The following is a 15062-nucleotide window of genomic DNA, read 5'->3' on the forward strand; positions in this document are numbered from 1 at the left end:
TGATTTAATTTAATTTAAAATATAAAAATAAATTTAAATTTAGAGGATGTAATATGTAATTAAATTTATATTGTCTATGTTTTTTTTTGATGATATATTTTTCCTATGTATTTTATTGGATATAAATGTGTAGCCATTGATAGACTCTAGACCCACCAGCCAAGCCGAGAAATTATAGAGTTCTTTGGTAGACCATGTCACTTGTCTACCATTCTACTAAAAAACTTTAATTTGTTTAAAATTCCTGAGTTAGTAATTAATTTCCATTTAAATTTTGTTTCTAACTAACAATTTTAAATAGGTAGAAGTTTTTTAGTGGAATGATATATAATTTTTCCGCCGAGTCCACTGAAAGCCCAGCATTCGCCACGTACGACGCGAGAAATCAAATTAGGAGGGAAAATAAAACGAAAATTGGCGCTAAGGCGGCAAATTCCTAAAACTTCTAAAATTCTAGTTTTCTCTCGCAAACAAACACACACAGATCCCCAATTCCACACCATTTCTCTTTACAAAAATTTCCCTCCATCTCTCTCTCTCTCTCTATCCAAACATAGGCTAAAAGCTCTCCTCTCTAACGCCTCAGCGAGAGAAGGATTTAATAAGGTACGCTTATTGATCTCGAATCACTCTCTAAATTATTCTCGATCGACGATCGATTTGACATCCAGTTCTTTACTTTTGATGCATTCTTGTAACCAATCTGGCTTGTGATTTTTATATATTTATTTGTTATTTCTGGTCGTTTATTGTGTCAATTGAATTGGTGATTGATTGAACCTGCTTTGCTTGTTAATGTTTGTGAACGGTTGTGTCTATTCGCATGGCGATTGATGATCGTGATGATTTATCATTGTGTTTTGGAAACTTGAATTTTTGGATTTGGATTTGGATTCGGATTCTAAATCAATATATTTGAAATGCGATAATTTTTCAAATGTTTAAAATCTTTAGTGGATTTGTCAAATCAAAATCCTTAACTTTTTTTAAGCATCCAAACAAAGTATTTAGATTTGAATTACCTAAATCCAAATTCACGTCCTCAAATTCTGCCATCCAAGCATGCCATAAGGATTTTTCATTTACTACAAACGGGTCCAGAACTAGGATTTCAAGAATGAGGGGGCAAAGTAATAACAAATATGAATTTTAACTAATGCAAGAATGTCATATAAGAGTATGAGGTGTTTGGGGGAATTATATAGATATATTTGAAAACTTTAGCTAAATATAAGGGGTGAAAGTTGAATGTCTGGAAAGTTTTGGGGTTCATCTGTAACAAGGCAGAAATACAGCCAAAATGACTGATTGTTTCGTAGTTGTTAAAGTTGTTGAAACATGACTATGATACCATGTTAGAAATGTCGTTCAAAAAATTGAGAGTGACAGAGAAAACAGAGAATCGAAGCAAGAATTAATGTGGTTGCGGGACTATGTCCACAGGGAAAAGATGTTGCTGACTAAATTTTTTGCTATTTGAATTTTTCATGTTACAATGTCCTTAATGTAAGATTTATGTAGTAGCTAACCATATGCCAACCTATGTTTGTAGCACCTGACATTATAAATAGGATTAAGATTAGTTTTGTTGTTGCACAAGTTCATGAACACATGGATATATAGTCCTACAATGAGTTTGGGCCTCTTGAGCTATTATATCTTCAACAGTAATATTCACCAGTCACTGGTGATTTTTATTCATCTTTTAGCGGGTAATTTGTGCAGCAAACCGATGTTTTGAAGGGTTTAAAAAATATGATTGGTTGAAATGTGTTGAGTAGAATTTTATGACTTTAGAGGGTATGATCTTGAACCAGAGAGACTAAGCCTATACGTTTCAAATTTCAATCAGTTTTCTTTTCATTGTGAACCTTCAAGCTTTTGGGTCTACAAGCTATTCTTCATGTGCCAAATCAGTTATTGCGTATTCTGAAATGGAAGCGCTAGTTAATGTCTTACTTTGAGTTGCTTCGGAGAGGTGTCTTTGGTTGGTCTGATGTTGGCACAATCTTAGACTCTTTATTTCTTTACATCCCAACTTTACCACCGTTAATTTCTGCTTCCAGTGCTCTTTTTTCTGGAGAACATACTAGTCCGTGAATGATGAATTTTTATCATGTTAAAAATTGTAACCGATCAATCATCTGCTTTAAATCTGCTTGTGTTTAAAGCATCTGGTTTGAATGATTGAAAGCCCAGATACAGAAAAACTATTCAGGTTCTTTCTCCTTTATTTGATGTGGTATAATTTGGTCGGAAATGCACTGAAAGAGGGGTGGTCCCAGTTTCACTTGAGATAGTTTGGTAATGCTTTAGTAAAAAAGATTGAGTTGATTTGAGTTGAGAGAACAAACAATCATTGAAGGAAGATAGAAAATAACATTAGTAGAAGTAGTAAAAATGACATGTCAATTAATAATGTAACATTGGGGTTTAATTGTTGTGTTGTTGAGAGACGTAAAAGTTAAAAAAAAAAAAAAAAAAGGTAAAAAGGAAAAATTTGGAAGGTTAAAAAATTTTATGATCCAATGACTAAGATTAAAAGTGAATTTTAAATTTTCAATCTCCGTAATTGATTACTATTGCACGGTGCAATAGTCTGAGCTATTACCGGATCTAGATCCATACCAGAGGGTATAACTTCAGACTAAAATGTAGAAAAATAATATATGTGAAGGTACATGATAAGATAGATGCAACAAACACTTCCTTCGCATGCATAGCAGGGGGATACAAACACTTCCTTTACATGCATGTGAAAATAATTTTGCCTGTATCTTTTTTTTTTTTTTTGCCTGTATCTGTTGTTAAGAAATGTTGCACATATTTGTTACATAATATATCCACTTGATTAGATGGGTGTAAGGGTAACAGGTGTTGAATTGTTTGGTTATTTTTATTTTACTAAACCAATTTTATCTATACATACACTTTTTCTTTGCCTAGACGCTTATTATACAAATGTCTGTATGTCTGTATATGTAGGTGGATGCCACTGAGATGGTCTGGGCCATGGGGTATTTTGATATAGCTGCTCTAACTGTTATGCTATTCTCATGTGCTCTCGCAAATGCGCTCTAGTTACCTATATCACATGCCTCTTGTGTTTTTGCGCAAGAAAAAGTACCTATCAAGTACAATATGACATTCTTGTCATGTTTGCTGATTCTAGAAGAATGGCTCAAGATTTGAGCAAGACATTAAGTAATTACAACATTGAAAATCACATGTTACAGGCTCACGTCACTGTGAGATCATACAACTCTGCCGTAAATTCACTTTTTTTTCTCCAATGAACCAAGTCAGAACTGTTGCATGCTAAGCCGCTAAATACTCGTCTACACATTGTGGATTTAGTGTCAAGCCATTTGAGCTTATCACCATCTACTAATCATCCGTCTTACCCTTTGTCTTGGTCAACTTGCTAGCCGGGAAGTGCAGTCTTGCCATTAGAGGGCGAGGTGCCCTTGATTTCTGGTCAAATCCCCTCACACAAACAAATCCTGCAATTATTTTCAGTAACTTTTGAGCCGACTGAGTATCATAAGTTTTGCTGGTAAAATTATCACGTTGACCTAATTCGATAAACTTCTCTCTTAAGAGAGGCTGCCTTTCCTATGGGCCTAAGTTTAGTTAGAATTTTTGGCACATTTGCAGATGCTTTCTCAGTAGGAAACATTACTGTGCCTAGATAGAAGGTTATAGTAAGGTGGTACTGGCTAGTGCTACTGAGCTTGCACTTTGTTCATTTGGAGAGTATATTGCTAATTCAGATGTCTAGTATTTTTTTTTCTAGAGCAGGGAAGTTGAGGATGGCTATGTGCTTTCATCCTCTCTGTTTAATAGCATGAATGAAGGGATTTCATTTTTATTTTTTTCTTGGCCAACATCTGAAGTACTTGAGTGCCCATTTCACCTTATATATACTGGGGACATATAGGAGACCTACGCTTTTGACTTATACATATGCAAGCTCTTTGATTCTCTGAGTCATCAATCACAAAAGCACTTTGATATCATGTAACATGCTAGTCAAATAGTGCAGCAAAATTGGAGTTCATTTTATTCATTTATTTATTTTATAAGTATTCATATAGAGGGGTATGCAACTGCTTTTAGTGTCCTTAGTGCAAAACGTTTGGAAACAAAAAATTCTGAGTGAAGTAGGCTTGTGCGAAACTCTAGAAAAGGTACATGTAATTATAGCAACAAATAGATATAATCAAATTAAAGCAATTGGACATTAAATAAGGTAGAGTTAACGTGTACCTTTCCAAAAGCATTGTTGAATTTCTTGTGTTGTTAAACCTAGTAGGCAAGAAACATATTTTCAGTGCCGTTGGTTGACCTTTATTATATAACCAAAAGCATCTGCATACAATCTTTACCTTTAAATATTGTTGGTATGGAGGTTCCAAAGTACACAGTTCGCCTTCGCAGGTTCCATATCCAATTTCTAGGAACATCAATTGGGTTGAGACTTGAATCGTGGTCAGCAAATACCTGCATACAAATAATATCCAATAATTGTACCACCTGAAATGGAGACATATGGCTTAAAATGCAGAGAGTAACAGAATGATCTGGGTATTGGGATTTGACCTCGTTAACTTGAAAGTAGGTGCCATTGAGTGGAAAGCTTCCCCTCATTGCTGTTCGACATGGTATCTGTTCATGATTTGTTCAAATATTGGTTAGCTTATGATTTTATTTGGTATTAGATATATGAATAGTGCCCAAAAGTGATAGACTGTGGGTTTAAGTCCAGGAGCTGGCCTCTACTAAAAAAATTGGGGGTAAGGTTGCCTACCGATCACCCCTTCTAAATGCTACAAAAGTGAGAGTTTTGTGTAACAAGTACGACCCTTTTTATTAGATATATGTATGGTAAATATATTTTTTTGGGGGGGGGGGGGTTTGCTGCTATTATTAGTAGTAATTACTATATAATTTTTCAAGAGATGTACTTTGATATCACCAATTCACAATAGGTACATTTGATAGTCATATCCTCACCAAAATTGTTCCTCGGACCATCTGGGAATTTGCTTCACGTATGCTGTTGCATGAGAAACATTCCTTCTTGTCACACAATCTGCCATATTCTTGGGAGCTGCAACTTTTTTCAGGTGGTTGGATGGAATTTGCTGTCTCACCTGAGGTAAACATGAAAGCATTTAGCGGAAATGATAAGAATTGGAGCGAATATGTATCTAGCTAATTGCCTATTTGGGATATGTTTTCTAACCATCTCTGATCAATGTAGCACATAAACTTCAACTACGTAAAAGGAGTTTTCTATTGCAGGGCTAGGTGTTGTCTGCTTACCTGGTGTCCATATAGCAAGAAGGTATGAGCAGGGATCATCAGGTTCTCGTTTATCTAGCTGTAATTGTAGCAAAAGCAATTAATCTGAGAATGAATATGGATATACAAGGTAAGTGATGTTCCTTGTTAAGTCAGTGTTGGAATAACTAACCCCATTCAGAAGAGGGTGTGAATCTGGAAGTTCATAGCTGCATCAGGTGAAAAACCTTTCAGTATATTCTGTGAGTAATTGACCAATACAATAGTTGCTCTGTATCATCTAGAATAAAAGATAGAGAAACTTGTATTGTACAGCTAATTTGTTTGTCATTTTTTAGCACATGCTTCACTAGGGGTGTTCATGAGTTATTAGTATATATGTGTGAACATAGGTAAATTTTTTTTTTTTTTTTTTTTTTTTGCATGAAATACAAACCAGAGAACATCCTTTGTAGTTTTTGTGAGTTTTTTTTTTTTGGAAAGGTCAGATGTTATATTTCCTCACTTGAACCATATACCATCCATTCTGTCATTGAATTAAAATCTTGCACGAACAAGTTTGAAATATCTCATGATTAGTTGGAGGTGTGATGTCAACTTACACTTGGTGCTCTGTTCGTAGTCGAGACACATTTTTAAGCTTGGGGGTTGGAATTGATGCAGCTTCTGGAGTTAAAGCGACCAAGGCCTTTGACACGTCACCTTCTTGAAGTTCCATGTTGTTTTGCATATAATTCTGTAAGTTCTGAGAGAACTCCTCAATGTTAAGTTTGATTATAGGAATTTCATTAGGGTCCTCATTTATAGTGTCCTCAATGTCATTTTCTGCTTGAGTGCATTCTGGCTCTGGTGTTGCTGGCTCTTCAATAATAGGTTCACAGTTACTAACTCCAGTTTTTGCTTCTAATTGTCTGCACTCCTGAGGGAGAGGCAGGGCCAGTCGATCGATGTTCAAAGTAGGGTTTTCAGCTGGTCTGTTTTCAGTTGCAGTCACTATACTTTTCTCCTCTGGCCCAGGCAGGGCAAGCCTTGCACTGCATCCAACATGGTTAGTGATGTAATTGACCAAATCCAGCTGTATGTGCATACCATGTGATGGGGTTGTTTAGGTAGGTATGCAGAAGGGGAATTCTGGTTTTCCCTAGTACATACAATGTTAACAAAATTGGAAAAGAGAGTTGACTAGATGGTTTTCATGTGATGGGGGACACTGTTTATTGTAAAAACATGATCTATGAACTTGTTCTCTTTAGATATTGAAATTTGGTATCTACAACTGTTTGTTGCTCTTGAATGTTTGTTTGGCCATCTAATTTTTGATTGTTATCTCATCAATTTATTAGACTGAACATATGTTGAGGGTTCTAGATGGTGGTGGATGCATGAAAGTGATTCCTTCTTTGTTGTAACTATTAAGTGTAAATAATATTGCAATATAGATGCAAAATTTTGGAACAAATTATATGCAAACCTTGCAAATGCACTAGCAAAGTGTCGACACTCTCCTCTCATTGGGCAAGCATTGCAATTTGGCTTGCTTTTTGTACAAAATACCTGCATAAATTTCAAAGAATGTTGTCCAGTTCATTCTTAGCTTTTGTTAGGTCAGCAAAGAGAACAAATGTAATTCAACAGACCTTTCCAAATGTAATCATCTGGTAATGAAGTTCATACCTGTTGGCAGATATAGTAATAAGTCAGACAATCAACGGAAACTTTATCAAGAATTGAAGTTGCTTTACTATTATTGCTAAACATATGAAAGACATGCATTTGAAATTATTAGAGTGGAAGGAATCATTACAATGTTCTTTGGTCGAGCTTGCATAATCGGGGCCAGAGATATTTTTGAATGGATTCCAAGACTGGGTACCTATATGTTCACAATAACATTATCTTTTCTGTTTGTTTAATTAGTAATATTTAGGAGGAATGACACTGACAGTTCTAGAAGATGCAACTGAAGTGACTCAGGCAGTGGCTGAAGGGGCACCCATCCCAATCTTACAGCTATTCGTCCAACATTTGTGTCCACCTGTTAAGGAAAAAAAAAAGTATAGATCCATACAGAGTTGGAAATCTATTCTGGGAAATTATGCTTTCATTATGAACTTACTGGAAAAGCAAGATGGTGGAGTGTCAAAAGCCGTACGCACTCTACACTTTTCAACCCCAATCCCCTTATGCTTAGCAGATATTCTCTGCACATATGATTCAGAGTTGATTTATAGATGTAAATAGCTGTCTGTTTTTCATTTTTTTTTTCTTTGTATAAAAGCTGAAGAGGTAATAAATTATTCACATTCAGTACATAGTATACTGCACCAACATGAAAGTGACATACTGATAATAGTGTTTAGAAGTATTAGAGTTTCTCGTGTAAGGAATTGAAATGAATTAGTTTTGTGGGCTTACTTTGCTTGGTCAGGTGGAACATCTCTCAACCATTCTAAATCAGTACTCCCATGTTCTCTAACCAGTCGGTTAAGGAAATCCTGCACAAATTTCTCAGTCAAGGCATTTTTGTATGTATAGTCTTCTACCCTAACGAGCACATTGACAGTTGAGAACTATATTTCATAAATTATATTTATACCTTGATACGCTCTGCAAGCATGTTGTTCATCCCCCGTTCTTTGATGGTGCTGGCGATCTCATTAACATCTGCACATCTTACAGCTTCCCAGTCCAGTGAGTCCATTGTGTTTGCTGTTCTTTCTCTTTTAATTTCATTGGCTTCCACCTGTTTCCTAAGATTATCCCAGTTAACATTTTCTTTTTTCTCCTTTGCAGCTCTTCTTCTCTTTGCTTTTATAGTAGCAGCATTCATCTCACTGATTGCTGTAACATCTTGGGTTTCTCCAGAAAGACTTGGCAAGCTTTGTTGCACTTCAATGTTTTGCCCCTGAGCTAGTGATTCAACAATTTTAGGGTCCCCAAGTACCTGGCTTTGAGATGGAATGATCACATTTTCATATACTTGAACGCTGTTGCCTGATTTGCTTGAAGATCTAGGAGCTTTTGGAACATTCATTGTAGGCTTATTTTGAACAGTATCTTGACTTGAAGATTCAACTGTTATTGCACTTTGTTCACTCACACTATTTTCATCTTTGTTCTGGGAAATGTCAGAAGATTGGGTTTCTTCTTTGAACATCTCAGAGCACTCAACTTCTGGCACTCTTGAAGTGGAGGTCAGATGCAAATGATAATTACTGGAAAGGCTCATGGATGCTCCTAGGGAGCTTTGAGGATCATTTATCTTGTCTATATCTTGTCTTTGGTTGTCATGATTCATACCTTTAGATTCATTGCATGCATCCATTGGGTTCTCATCAGAAGGTGCACTGCCACTTACATGACTGTAAAATTCATCTAGCAGTGTAGATCCAGCCATCTGTTGAAGCTCCACAATAGAAGCCAAGCCATCTGAGCTGTTGGGCTTAGACCCATTTAATAGATAGTCTGCTTCTGAGTTCCTCTCTAGGCCTGATCCTATGTTTTCAGCAGTTAGAACAGGTGGAGAGTTTTGAGATGAAAAGGCTGAATCTTGAGATGAAACTGAATAGGTTTTTGCTAGCCTACCTCCTCCTGTATAACATGCTGTTTCTGCCACTGTACTGCCTCCAGGGGATTCGTTGCTGTTAACTACCTCTTTTTCTTCATTATGTTCAGGGTCATGTAGTGTCATGGAACTCTGGTCACAAACTGGTTTCCATTGTATGCTGTCTTCTGGATCCAGTATGTACAGTTCTGGTTCATCGACTACAAAGCTCAACCCTTCTTCATAGCATGATTTTTGGTTGCTGGTTGACTTGAGGGGGAAGTGTGCAGCAAGTGACATAAATGCAGAACTGCAACAGATTGAAGAAATAAAATAAAGGATCTTTCATTTGCACTTTTGCTAATTAACATCAACTTCCTTGTATATATTGGAAACTAAAGTTCACCTAGAAAGATGGTCAGAGACATTCTGAGTGAGAAAAACTCCAACAACTGAGTCCAAGACTGATCCTTTCCATTGTGAGAAGCGTCTATCTCCTGTGGAAATAGCATTCTGCTGTAATTAGAATTATATCAATGGGTAAAAAATAGGGGAAGGCTTTCTATTATATCACCGTCATCAAAGTTTCCTTGGCAATCATAGTTGAGTAGGCTGTGTTGGATTATGGAGGAAGTTAAGCATCTGCCCCTGTTTACTTGTTTTAGTAGCTTCTGAACTAGTGGTGCAATTTTCCAAGGATATAGTGCATGTAGGTATTGTTTATATCCTTTTAATTGTATTGATTTAAATGGAGGCACATTTCCTTTTCCTTGAGACTCTTATACACTAGGTTAAATTGCTTAAGATCTAGGTTTGGCGTTTGGTTGCTGTCTATCCTATGCTTCGAATTTCATTGTCTTTTTCTTCCCTTGTTGACAATTACTATATTATTTTGGCTGACTATATCTTATCACATTTTTAACTTCATTTATCCACAAATTAAACATGTTCCTCTACTTCTTTTGCTATTAAACTTTGACCTCTTAGGGGATCTTTAACACTGCTTTTGGGAAGACTCAATTATGGTTATTTGCTTAGCGGTAATTCAAAGGTAAAGAAGTGTCCATTTAGGGATATTACAAGTCAATTTATGGTAGAATTTGGTATCTGGTTGGCACTAAAACATCTCTTCGAAGAATGGGCTGTTAAAAAAATGGCACTTGTCATGTTGCCCAACTCACTCTGTCATAATATGAATAAATATCAGAAATTAATAGTCTTTTACTTGAATAACAATGTACTGTACACATTCTTAAATAGAAATATATTAAATAACCCCTTAGAAAGAGCTTTAGAACAAGATTGAGTATTGGTACCTTGTACAAGATGCATGCGTGCAATAAAAGAATCTGCACGTCCACGGAATACTCTTCGTTCTTCTTCCCACCATTTTGCCTTCTCTTCATCAGTTCCATCAATACCTTGACTGTTTATATTCTCCAACAAAAGTTTCCACACTCTATTAGTCTCTTCATCAAGGTCAACTTTAGGCCGTGGACGTCGTTTCTTGATAGGATCAAACCAACCTTCAAAGGGTACAACTGTACCATCTCTTTTATAAAGGACGAGTGCATTGTGCTCTTGATTTTGCATGCTGTAGGGGACAACTGCATTATGCTGTAGTAGTGAAAAATCACTACTTTCCCTATTGATGTTTAGATGCTTAAATTGCTCGACTATTGCATCAATAGAAAACATCTGCTTCCATGTTACTTCATGAGAAGCACCTGCATTAAGTGGCTTATGGAAATTAGAAATAACTCCTTGGCAGATTTTGTGGGTTTTCAAGAACTTACAAGTTTTTGACTAGCCAAAAGTGAAATGAGGTTATAGTTAAAAGTACCTGATAAATTGAAAGAGGGTAGGTTGTGATTATACAAGACTAATTTCTGGTGTGAAGCTGAACCGACAACAGAGTTTCTTTTCTTGGTTCGCTTCTTTCTTGCCAATGTTGTGCTCATCTCTGCAACCAGGGCCTCTATGCATGTATGAGGATTTTGTGGAATCTCAATTGTTTGCCCATCACCTTCCACTAGAGGTTGTTTGGTGGGGTGAGTTATGCACTCTGGAAAATTGGTCAGGGAAGTCAAGTTACGAGCGCGAGTAGGGCCTCTAGATCTCTTTCTTGTTGACCTCTCTGTCTGAATTAAAGCTAGAATACATTCAAAACTTGGATGACTATTCTGAAGATCTTTTCCTCCATCTGTCAGGGAAACTGTACCAGCATCAAACTGGGGACCAGAAACCCACTGGCTGGCTTTTGATGAACAAGGATTTTCTTCAGCATCTTGTAGGGGACATTTCGCTATTCTCACAACATTTTTAGTGGCAGTAACACAAGATGATGAACTAGAGGTGGTAGAATTCTGTCCCTTTTCAGTTCTCTTTTTCTTGTGAATATTTGGAAAATGCATCCAATTCATCATATTGTATGCGTCTAAAATATTAAACTGAGCCCCGGCTAGGTTTGTTGTGCTGGCATCAGCTTGTTCAGCAGCATGAGAATGCCTTCTCTTCGATTGCCTTGCTTGTTCTCCTTTTGAAAAAATTGCACTGGTGCTGCAGTTGGAATCATTTGGACTTTTTGGTGATATTTGATTGTCAGTTTTTAGGATGACTTTTGCAGTGTTTTCCTTTCCATCATGAGCAATCAGTTGACCTTCCCCTTCTGTATTGTTATCCTTATGGGAATCAGCATTCAGTTCTGCCTGTGAGGAATCAGTCTTTGTAGGATGCGTTGTGCTTGGGGCTTGCCTTTCAGGCAATGATATGTAATCTTTTAGCATCTGATTCATGGAGCGGGCGAGGTCATAGGCAATGCCAGCTTCTGTGTGTTTTACGGCCCCTTTGCTGAGCTGTACTGTTGATATCGATTCATCCTCATTACTGCAAAAATCTTGGGTTGGTAAATCTGGATCTAAATCAATATAAGATTTGCATGTAGAGCTTTCATCTTGCGCTTGTCCTTCTACATCAAAATTTAAAGCCCTCCTGCATGACTTTCTAGCACGTTTGGGTGTTTTCAGATCAGTAAATTCTCCAATTACTTCTGCTGGAGGAGTCGTAGAGGGCTTTTCAATTCCTTTCCTTCGTACATACTTCCTCTTCCCTGTTGGATTTTCCTTGGAACCGGCAGGTTTTGGAGTCACTGGCTTGCGATTTCTTTTTGGTTTTCCTTCCGTGATCACCTTGGGCCGGTGTTTTCTCCGCCTTGGTTTCTGCTGCGGTGTTTTATTCAGGTCAATATCTTGGCTGCTTCCCTTGTCAGGGAAGTCATTCTCCTTGAATGGAGTGGAAACAGCAGCAAGTGATGAATCTGTAACAGGGGTTGAGAGTTCTTTATTGGGTTGGACCTCATTGGTGTCAACTCTTGTGGCAGCAACTTCATTCTGCTTCTCTGTTTCCTCATCCATTCTTTCGTTTGCACATAAATGTTGAACATCTGAAACTGATTTCTTTGGTACTCTCATGTCCTTCTCTGGTGTTATGGGTGCCAACTGGGGATTGGTCTTGCTAGAGTTTGCATCAGACATTGTCCTTGGTGGCAAATTAAGATCATAGGACTGCCGATGAGGGGTACAAAGTTCATCTGTAGAGTAACATTAAATTATTTCAGACAAGTAAGGTGACAAAACAAAAATTTTTAACTTGCATTGTTACAGTGTGCATAAGTTTTCATTTCTCATTCAATTTGTCCTTGTACTAGGAGTAATTGGAATGTGGTCGTCCCTAAAGTCCGCAGGGAATAACACATTTGGGGCATGCACATAATCTGCAGTGCAGTAAAGTAAACTAGTTTAAATGCTCATGTTAGATCCAATTCTGTTAATCTGCTGCTTGTCCTAAAAACCCATGCTGTAATTGCATCCCAGTCATTGTGTTGTTACCAGAGTACTGATGTTTATATCCATAGTTACCAATAAAAAGAATGTTTTATCCTTTCATACTGGCATTAGTTTGTCTAATATATCCCCAATATCTTAGCTCACTAACCTTTAGTATTGTTTCTGTGATCTTTTCTCCTAGTCCTATCTCCTTGATTGTGTGATTAAGTAATTAGAGGTAAAGTACTAAGCTCTTGCTTAAATGACACAACGTAGCTTACTAACAAATTAATTATTTATTTATTTTAGGGGAAAAAAAAAAGAGATGCTAGAGTTGTGAAAATTAAAAGTAAAATGAAGAGAGGTATTTTACGGTTACAGTTCATTTACAGTTAGTGTAGGGTGCCATGTCATTTAAAATTATAGTAGTGCCATGTAATTTAAAATTTAAAATTACAGCAGTATCATGTAATTTCAAATAAATTTTAAATGACGTGGCACTAGATATACTTTATATTTATAATATTTAATTTAAAATAATGAGTTTTGACTTAAATGACACTTTTCCACCGTAACGTAATAATAATTAAAAATTAAAAGAAGCTGCTAGAGATGTGAATGTCTAAAAAGTGAATTAGCGGATTTAACTGTTAGTTAGTACAGTGTTATGTCATTTAAAATTTTTAAAAATATATACTTTATTTTAAATGATATGGCACTAAGTACCGTACAATTTTAGATTTATAATATTTAATCCAAAATTGAATACGTGAAACGGATCCATTTCAAAGGGATGTATACATATGGGATTTTTTTGAAGCAAAAATTAGTAAGACTTACAGTTAGGTTCTTCCGCCATGCAGTGGCCATTTGTCCACGGTTTTGATTGGAGGTCATGGTTTCCAAACAGGCTTGCAGAGCTGTGATCTGCCGCATAATTTCCATTCTGACAATTTGTGACAGACAAGAAAGAATTTGTTGCAACACTGTCATTACCCTGTGGTGGTGGTGGTGGTGGTGGTGCTACATTACCGGCCGCCGCGGAGGCTGCATCTGCGAGGGCCAGGAGATCGGCGAACCGGAGATTATTCCATCTGGGTAAGGGCTCTATGCAGCAAGCTCCCACACTGTCAATATTTTTATTAGCTGAACTGTTGACACAGTTGTGTACTTGGCTGCAATTTGAGGAATTGCAACATGCAACTATTTCACTAGCTTGAGAGGCTTGAGTAAAATTAGAAGAAAATGTGTCTGATCCCAACCAAATTGCTTGGTCAAGCGGGTTTCCCTGTGAGTCTGTGTAGATCGTGGTTGTTCTTGGCAGAATGGGTTTAACAGGGGTCTTTGGAATCCAAGAACCCTCAATTTGTAACCCATCTTGGCCTTCTTTAACATCCATTTCTCCTTCAAAAAAAAAAAAATTTGCTGAAAATTTAATCTTTATTTCTCTATCCTTATTTCTTCTACACTTTATAAGCAAAAACTGCAACAAATAACAGCCTTCCCATCACCAAAAAATTCTGTGGTGATTTTATCTTCACTGTGAAAAATATTTAGCCCCATTTTGAAGGATTCTCCTGGAGGAGACAAAAATAGAAAATTTTGGATTAGTGAGTCTGAAGAGGCAGAGAAATAACAGAGTCAGAAAATGGAAAAGAAAAAAAAAAAAAAACCCAGTTTCTAAAAAATCTTTATAAATTACCCAGAAACACCTTTTTAGATCTTTCTCAATTGGGAATAAAGTGAGTAAGAATTTTATCACAAAAAACAAGAAATGGGTAAAGGATTATATAAACTCCAGAGAACAAATTTCTAATCAATTTAACAAATTGAAATTTTGTGCTAAAAAAATAAAGCTAAAAACTTCACCAGAATGTAAATTAAAAAAAATGAAAAAAAAAAAGTTTAAGCCATCAGACTTACCTGAGAGTGAGTCAATGCCGGAGATCTGGCTCAACCACATGGGACCAAGAAAACAAAGTATGAAGCTTGGAAATCAAAGCTAGCACAAAAAGCAAGAGCTTTTTTTTTTTTAATATATATATATTTTGTGCTCTTTTGAAGAATAACTTCTTTTCCCGGTAAGCAACTCAGTCTTTCTTCATATTAATGTATAGTAGTGTAATTTTAATTTTCGTTTAATTAATTATTAGAGAGAGAGAGAGAGGCCTACGTGTATGTGTGTGTATGTCAAAGTTATTTGTATTTTGCTACAAAGTGTACACCATGGGGGGGCAAAATGGTAAAATCGGCTTAGCCAATTGGCACAGCGTGTGAGGCGTCGAGGCTAGACCCTAACACGTGAACGACCTGAAAATCAAAGATGCTCGCGTGGCAACTTTGCCTCAACGCGTGGCACGTGTGAGCTAGTGAAAAGTCAATTATGG

The 15062-nt window shown here is 36.6% G+C and overlaps 1 protein-coding gene across 5 annotated transcripts; it reads right to left on the minus strand.

Annotated features, from left to right (window-relative positions):
• Positions 1-3059: 3059 nt before the first annotated feature.
• On the minus strand, positions 3060-14804 carry LOC115952978 (DNA glycosylase/AP lyase ROS1-like). Of its 5 annotated transcripts, none has more exons than XM_031070374.1 (21): positions 14599-14804; positions 13516-14252; positions 10695-12440; positions 10168-10578; positions 9258-9348; positions 8893-9161; positions 7904-8802; positions 7723-7802; positions 7424-7508; positions 7251-7342; positions 7112-7180; positions 6945-6981; positions 6779-6861; positions 5910-6341; positions 5480-5516; positions 5329-5386; positions 5017-5156; positions 4603-4668; positions 4389-4503; positions 4270-4308; positions 3060-3503 (listed from the first exon to the last, which is right to left on the minus strand). In XM_031070374.1, exons 2-21 carry the CDS (start codon positions 14072-14074, stop codon positions 3388-3390), a joined length of 5424 nt encoding a protein of 1807 aa, XP_030926234.1. In that variant the 5' UTR covers positions 14075-14252; positions 14599-14804; the 3' UTR covers positions 3060-3387. The 5 variants fall into 5 exon arrangements, with proteins under 5 accessions (XP_030926234.1, XP_030926232.1, XP_030926231.1 ...); XM_031070372.1 differs by having other exon boundaries at positions 3133-3503; positions 7904-8796; positions 13516-14079; positions 14599-14785; XM_031070371.1 differs by having other exon boundaries at positions 3133-3503; positions 13516-14079; positions 14599-14785.
• Between the last annotated feature and the right edge of the window lie 258 nt (positions 14805-15062).

This window comes from Quercus lobata, chromosome 7, assembly GCF_001633185.2.
Source record: "Quercus lobata isolate SW786 chromosome 7, ValleyOak3.0 Primary Assembly, whole genome shotgun sequence".
Taxonomy (NCBI): domain Eukaryota; kingdom Viridiplantae; phylum Streptophyta; class Magnoliopsida; order Fagales; family Fagaceae; genus Quercus; species Quercus lobata.

Coding starts and splice junctions, on each gene's coding strand:
- LOC115952978 (XM_031070369.1), bottom strand. CDS start 14,638: ATGTGGTTGAGCCAGATCTCCGGCATTGACTCACTCTCAG. Junction 7,803..7,903: donor TGCTTGCAGAGCGTATCAAG/GTATAAATATAA, acceptor AAATTTGTGCAG/GATTTCCTTAACCGACTGGT. Junction 4,669..5,016: donor TGGTCCGAGGAACAATTTTG/GTGAGGATATGA, acceptor AATCATGAACAG/ATACCATGTCGAACAGCAAT.